The sequence below is a fragment of the Poeciliopsis prolifica genome, unplaced genomic scaffold (genome assembly GCF_027474105.1).
Source record: "Poeciliopsis prolifica strain line A6 unplaced genomic scaffold, Auburn_PproV2 SCAFFOLD010, whole genome shotgun sequence".
In the NCBI taxonomy this organism is placed as follows: Eukaryota; Metazoa; Chordata; class Actinopteri; order Cyprinodontiformes; family Poeciliidae; genus Poeciliopsis; species Poeciliopsis prolifica.
In genome coordinates, this window is record NW_026562385.1 from 549323 (window position 1) to 556962 (window position 7640).

Below are 7640 nucleotides of genomic sequence, written 5' to 3' on the forward strand. Positions count from 1 at the left end.
AAAAACACAATGTTCTAACTCGCTCTGAAAACAGATGATAGACTATATGTCTATTTATCTTAAAATGGAAATCCAATAAGCTGCATCCACGCCTTTATGCCTCTGCTGAGGAACAAGAAACACATATCAGGTAACAATAAAAGCAAAATGAACTCACAAACAAAAAAGAAAACACAACATATAAAGATTTAATTTCTGGTTTATAAAAAAGAACATCTGCTTTTCCATCAGTGATCAACAGCTGAGGGAATTTCATTTATGTTGGATGTACAATATTTTATTCATTTATTTATTTCAGAACAAAACAAATCAGAACAGAAAAAAGCATGTTTTTGAGTTAGTCGAAAGAGAGAATTATTGTTTCTGGTTCAGTAACCCATCCATCTACATGACTGCATGTAAACGCATGATGTTACAGTCAAGGTTACAGTTCCTGACCTTTGTGGCATGTTGTCTGAAGTGACGCAAAACACTTTCTTCAACAGTATGGGAGTTATAATTAAATTATACAATATCTATCCTTTGTCATTACATCAGTTGGTGTGACATAAATGTAAGTTTTACACAAAGGCGAGGTTATGTAAGTGAGACAGCAAGTATTCCCACATTCTTTTGCTTCTGTGGAGATTTTCTCACATGTCCTGCCTCTCTGTTGTCTGGACTGAATTAGGAGTTCAGGGAGGAGCCTGTTTTTCTTTCATAACCAGAAGGGAATAAATGCTTGCTTTGGGTCAGTGTGGGGAGATTACGGTTTGAGACACTGGGAACGCGACAGTGAGCTGCAATGTAAGTAGACGTTCATTTTATTTTAACTTACATTCTTGGTGAACAGAAATGCATTGAAGTTGAATTTAATAACAATGAAACAAACGCTTTACATTTGCTGTGTCAGGATTTGTTTTTCAGGTCTTCTGGGTCTTCTGCTGGTTCTAACTGCTGAGGCCAGAGTTGGGTATGAAAAATTAACTTACTGACATTTTCACTCAGCATGTGGTATGAGTAGATGCTACTTTAACATTTCCTTGTGAATGCAGATAAGAGAATATTATGTATGTTTTGACTTTACAGAGACTCCTCCCAACTGGACTTCTGCAATGAGACAGAGCAGTGCCTGCTGTTTGACTTGATTTGCAAGAACCCCATATATGAGGTGAGTGTCTACAAGAACAAATAAAATGACAATAAAAATGGTTCATATTTGTTTGGAAGTGCCTATTTGTTGTCTATATCTGTTCATTTTTGAAGGGTTGTGCAGGGCTAGCACCTATCTCCATCAGTATTCGAGGGAGAACGTTCCTGAGAATGACATAAAATAAATGCATTTATAATAATAACAATAATAATAATAATAATTTTCAGGTGCGGCATTATGACTCTGTGAAATGGGTCACAACTAATTACACCACCTTCTCTATGGAATTTATGATGGTACCAGCGTTTTGGAAGTTGTACAAGTACATCACCGGTGAAAATGAAGCAAGTTAGTATGTGATTTGATGCTACCATTTTTTTTCACTCACTTCTTTCTTTACAGCTTTTTCTGTGAGGGAAAAGAAATACATTTAACAATTAAAATTCCACACAAGGTGACCAATAAGCACAAACACAAAGGCGATACTGTTTATTACAAACTAAAGAACAGACTTTAATAGCCTGTAGGAAAAAAATTGGCCTAAATTTCTTTACTGTCTTTCATTCAAAATTTGACTTCCAAATAAAAAAAAAGTAAATGTCTTGATTAGTAACACTGAAACATTGTGGTCCTATTTTTTATTTTTTATTTTTTGCTCTTTATTAAAATGGTCTTCATCTAAATGTGGAATTTTATTTATTCAATTGTATTGACAGTGTGTACATATTTTCTTTTTGGTACACATTGCAATATTTCTGTTCCCTTGCAGGCCAAAAGATCCCTATGACCGCTCCAGTTCTGATGGGAATGCCTGAAAAGAGCATTTTCAGGACGGATGTCTTCACAATGAGTTTCTTGCTGCCAGCAGAATATCAGATGGATCCCCCAAAACCTACAAATGATGACGTAAACTTTGTTATAAAACTTGAATCTTTTTTTCTGAGATATGCTTTTGCTTTCTGCAGATAAAACATTTTTGCTAATTTGCAGGTTTACATCCAAGAAATGCCTGCTATGAATGTCTATGTCGTCGACTATGACTCCTACTTGAGCACCTGGTCTGACAATAAGTACTCCAAGAAACTGTCTAATGCTCTTGACACTGCCAAAGCTCAGTACAGGAAAGGATTCCACTTCGCAGCTGGATATGACAGGTGATAAAATGATAAGCACAAATGCTTGGAACAACCCCAGCATGTTGAAGTCATATTCTAAAATCTCGGTGTGTTTTTATGTTCTTGTAGTCCGAAGCCCAAGAAAAAGAGACACTGTGAGGTGTGGTACGTTGTTGAGGGGGATGCAGTGTGTAACCCAGGTCTTCAACCATTTGCATAGATTTCTGAACACAATGCCTGTGCTTCAGCTGAACTTTGCTTAAAATTGAACATAAACCTGTTTGAACACACAGACAGCAAAGCCATAATCATAGGCGTTTTGTAAATTGTTTTGAGTTTGCTTTCATTTTTTTGTTGTTGAAAAATAAAGTAGTTTGTGCAGCAATAATTCTGTTTCTTTATTTATGGGTCTGTGAATGATAGATTTTTGTACATGTACGATATGTAAACTAAAGCTTTGCACGTCTGCACCAGTAGATGGCACTAATGGTAACTAAATCTTGAAAGAGCTGATGCCTCCTTGATCTCATGAAAACCTGACCAATTTTATGAAAGCTATGTTTATATTACCTCAAGCTAAATATCTAGTTTAAAATGAGCAGATAAAGAACTTATCATGCAATGCTGTATAATATTTGAACGTATCCATGGTAACCATGAACCTTAGCTGCCGTTATGGCTTGACTTTGACGTCACTGTGTGACTGGATCAGTTTGTGTTAATTGTGTTTCAGCTGTATCTTATCACCACTGTCTGGAAGGTTAAGATAATACATACAAGTTTTATTACATAATCTGTTGCACACAGCATTGTAATAATGCATGTATTATTTGCAAAGTGGAGATTTGTTCAATTTTAGCCAGCTGTAAAACGCAATGAATTAATTTTACAAACCTCAGTTTTTGAATTAACTGCAGTACTAGAGACCATAGCTTTATTTTTGCAACATTGCTACTATGCAGGACAAAATATATACCTTATATTTATTTTCTTCAACTAAATAATTATAATTATGTAATTTTCCATAAATGCTTCCAAATGCATTACAGCAGATTGAAGCAGTTGCCATTATTTTTCATTTAAGTGTTTAAAGTTCTATAGAAATAAAGAACATGCAACAGCTAAACTAACGTTGCTTATTTTGAATAACAAGAAACAGAAAGATGGAAAATTATGTATTCATCTGTAAGTGAGCTATTCTATAATGATATTGTGAACGGTAATACATAAACACATTTGTCATCAGTGTTGGTGATATTTAGAAATAAGTCCACTTTCACCCTGAAACCCAATAACAATTATAGAAAAGGAAGAAGCTGAGAATCAAGCAAGCAAGAAGAAAACTGAACCCACATATTGAGCAATCAATCTTTTTACAGTATTATGAAAATGTTCATGTTCAGCACAATTTGGAGATCTAGTAATTTAATCATTGTTTTCAAACAGGATAAATGTTAAAGGGTGTTTTGAAAAGGAAGTGTGCTTTCCACAATTTGCAAACCTTAAAATAGGAATACAAATAATCTAAGGTCATATCTGCATGTTTGTAGTTTAGCAGTGGTCCTGTTTGCTCTTTAATGGACTCTTATCTTATCTGCTGGGATTCAGATTGGTTCAGTGATCCAGAAGTGATTTCACTTCAGTAAGATTCCAGCAGGTGGCTATCTGACCCCCAGGAAGGGGCCGGCGGGCCAGCTTGCTGATATACTGACTGGTTAGGAGTGCCAGTCAGGAGAGGTTTTATGACACCCACTATGGACCAAAGTCCAAATGTGGGCCTCCAACAGTTGTCAGTCCATCAGAGCTGTTGGGCCTGACCACCGCCTGGCTTTTCTCTGGCTCTCCTGCAGCGACTGTCTTGTCTGTTGGTCTTTGCAACAATGAAGATCAAACTAAGCTGACTGTGGCGTTCATGTCCCAAGAAGATGGACATACCTGGGTATTATACACAACAGCCTCAGCCTCCTGTCCATTTCTCTGGTAGACATCCAGAGGATTTGTTAACCCAGGAGGGTTCATCAACATGTGAGTACGGCATGGATTGCAAAGTGAAACTTTTTTGTTTTAAAATTCAAACTTTTTTTTATAATACCTTTTGTAAAATGAACACGTGTTGTTGGCAAAGCAATGACTCCTTGCAGAGATGAAAAATATAACTTTAAAGGACTTTCGATTCAAAAATGTATGTGGTACAGTTTTCATTCACTAGACATGGTGTAGGTAGAAATTATATAAGGGTCATGCATGTTATCAAAGTCGAACAAATCTAGATGAGTGATAAGATACTTTCTGCAGTGGAGGGATGGTCCTGTAGTATCCCTTGCCTGCTCAATAGCTGAGCAATAAGCCCCATTTCATGTGAGCGCTATTGATCTTAATCCATTTCCTTACCTATAAGTATGTGTCAAAAATTGAATCACAAGTTTTGATGTATCTACTGTCTTTTGGTAGCTCAGGAACAAAAGACTGAGGCAGACAGTCGGTCAGAGTCAGAGGAGAGCTGTCCGGTTTGTGGTGACAAAGTGTCAGGATACCACTATGGACTGCTTACCTGTGAGAGTTGCAAGGTATGGAATAAGTTGTTCATATTTAGTCATTCTATGATGATGGAGGCCCAGATTCAATTTGGTTTTGCCCCCTCAGACAGAATCAACACACTAGCAGTATTTCTTTCTCACACAGGGCTTCTTTAAGCGCTCAGTGCAGAATAACAAGCATTACACCTGTTCAGAGCAACAACGCTGCCCAATGAACCCGTCCCAAAGAAAACGTTGCCCTTACTGCCGCTTCCAGAAGTGTCTGGCTGTAGGCATGAGAAAAGAAGGTATATAATTTCTCAACACTTTTGATGTAATTCTGCTTCTTTGTCACATGCTATGCTGTGAAAAAGCATCATTAGACATCTTCTGCAGGGATTTTATTTGTCACTTAAATGTTTCATGTCACTTACACTGAAAAACTCTACTGAAATATTTATTAGAGATAAAAGGGTTAGGGTAGGGTCTGAAAATTATGTATTCTTTATGTTATTAAAGCTAAAGTTTAATCAGTAATACTTTTATAACAAATTTTTATCAGATCAAGATTTCAGATCATTTTGAGTAATGTCAACTTTGTATTAAAAGTGTCATGATTTACCAAATTACACTTTATGACAACAGTCATCAATATTCATGACGACTTATGTCCATGACAGGTGTTATGTTTCCTGTTTCATGACAGTCTTATTCACGACCTGTCAAATAAAGTGTTACCCTGATCTGCTGTTCTATGTACCTTATTCTCTCTTAATAATTCAAATTATCATTACAAATTAGTGCTTTGTATTAACTCAATACTATGACATATCTGAAATTCTTAAGTGTGACTAAAAAACAGGAAAATTAAAAGAAAATACCTCTTGAAAGGAGGAAATACTATTTTCATGGCAGTGCAAATGTCCATCTCTTCCTTATGAAACTAAATCATCCTAGATTTGGTTTAAGTGGCAAAATTTCAATACAGGAAATTTGTAAATGTAGGTCAAATATGATATGTTATTCCACTTAGACCCCAAGTAATGTTTATTTATTCATTTTTATTTATTTATTTTTGCCAAAGATGTTACAAGTGTTGGTGTCAAACCCTTTTAATTATGGCTTCTTTTTGCCTTCAGCTGTAAGAGCAGATCGTATGAGAGGTGGCAGGAATAAGTTTGGGCCTCTGTACAGACGCGACAGGCAGATGAAACAGCAAAAGGCAAACACAGATCCCTGCAGGATTAAGATGGAAACGAGGCAAACACCTGGTCCCCAATCTCCAAATGACCATCGAATAAGTGGTCCAACAAGCAATACATCGTCTTCAGTTGCTTTTCATCTATCCCACATTATGTATCCGTCTGAGATGGAGCAAAGTTGTCAACCCATGCCTCTGGACTGTACCATGAACAATCATAGAGTGCTATCATCTCCATCCTTGCCTTTCCGTGGACTTTGTTGTGGTTTCCCTGAATACTCACAGCATAAAGGGGAAACCAGCTTCAGCTACGACCCCATTCCCACACACTTTGCAGTCCATTCATCCACACCAACATCTTCCCCCTGCTTCACACCAAGCTCAGCACCTGCCATTTCCCAGGCTGGTACTCAGACAACACCTCCACCAACCACTCCTTTTCCCAGCTTCCTCATCCAGCTCCTGGAGGGTGAACAAGATGAGGGTCAGCTACGCACCAAAGTCTTGGCGAGTCTGCAAAGAGAGCAGGCCAATCGAGGGAAGCATGACTGCCTGAATACATTCAGCATCATGTGCAAAATAGCTGACCAGACTCTGTTTGGACTTGTGGAGTGGGCCAGAAACAGCAATCTCTTTAAAGAGCTCAAGGTAAGAAAATTCTGCTACACTACCAACTGACAGCAGGATAAGAGCTATGCAGTTTCCAGAGTTCAAGTGTTTTAGTCTTTTACTTTACACACCTTGGTGCTCCTGATAGGTGGATGATCAGATGTCACTCCTGCAAAGCTGTTGGAGTGAGCTGCTGGTCCTAGACCACCTCTGCAGACAAGTCCTTCATGGAAAAGAAGGTTGTATTTATCTGGTCACAGGTCAACAGGTTAAGTATTAGACATGTTTTATTGTTTTATTTCATCACTCGCACACTTATCACTAACTGTGATTTATTGTGATGCAGATTGAAGTGTCAACCATTATGTCCCAGGCTGGAACAACATTAAGTAGTTTAGTATCAAGAACTCAAGACCTTGTTTTCAAACTTAAGGCACTCCAGTTTGACAGACACGAGTTTGTTTGTCTTAAATACCTTGTCCTGTTCAACCCAGGTTAGTGTTCTTAATTCAATAGCTGTTAAGAGACAGACCTTATTTTTGATCTTTCATTAATGCAGTCGCTATTAGTGTTCAACCCGCTTTTTGTGCTTTTTTTTTTAAACACATCAGATGTGAAGTCAGTCCAGAACCGCAGACAAGTAGAGCAAACTCAGGAGAGGGTGAACAGAGCCCTCATGGAACATACCCAGCAGAGCCACCCGGGACACTTGGACAAGTTTGGGCAGTTGCTTCTTCGGCTCCCAGAGGTGCGCAGCATTAGCTTGCAAGTTGAGGACTATTTGTACCAGCGCCACCTTCTTGGAGATTTACCCTGCAACTCTCTGCTTGCGGAGATGCTGCACGCTAAGCACAACTAGGAGGGTGTTGAAGTTTGAAAAATGATCACCTTCAAAGATGTTCTAAGATGAAGATGGGTCATGCTATGAGGTTTCCTAATCAGTGTTAAATGAGGACCCAGGTGTCATCTTATTTCATGTAAACAGGAAAAGCAAAACTGTTCAACAAAAGCAATAAAATACATCCAGTAAAGTCAAGCAATTTTGTGTCTAATAACTTTTGTAAATA

At 37.9% G+C, this 7640-nt stretch overlaps 2 protein-coding genes across 4 annotated transcripts; both read left to right on the top strand.

Moving 5' to 3' along the window:
• Nucleotides 1–705: 705 nt before the first annotated feature.
• Nucleotides 706–2604, top strand: soul5 (heme-binding protein soul5). The gene is made up of 7 exons (XM_055035857.1): nt 706–786; nt 893–952; nt 1069–1150; nt 1360–1480; nt 1902–2038; nt 2123–2286; nt 2377–2604. Coding segments are annotated over exons 1-7 (657 nt in total). The 5' UTR covers nt 706–784; the 3' UTR covers nt 2468–2604.
• Nucleotides 2605–4023: 1419 nt separating this feature from the next.
• On the top strand, nt 4024–7609 carry nr5a5 (nuclear receptor subfamily 5, group A, member 5). Of its 3 annotated transcripts, none has more exons than XM_055035208.1 (7): nt 4027–4272; nt 4699–4814; nt 4930–5071; nt 5903–6612; nt 6722–6841; nt 6920–7067; nt 7185–7609. In XM_055035208.1, the coding sequence occupies exons 1-7, from the start codon at nt 4173–4175 to the stop codon at nt 7430–7432; spliced, it is 1584 nt and encodes a 527-aa protein (XP_054891183.1). In that variant the 5' UTR covers nt 4027–4172; the 3' UTR covers nt 7433–7609. The 3 variants fall into 3 exon arrangements, with proteins under 3 accessions (XP_054891185.1, XP_054891183.1, XP_054891184.1); XM_055035209.1 differs by having other exon boundaries at nt 4186–4272; nt 4704–4814; XM_055035210.1 differs by lacking the exon at nt 7185–7609 and having other exon boundaries at nt 4024–4272; nt 6722–6812; nt 6920–7023.
• Nucleotides 7610–7640: the final 31 nt, after the last annotated feature.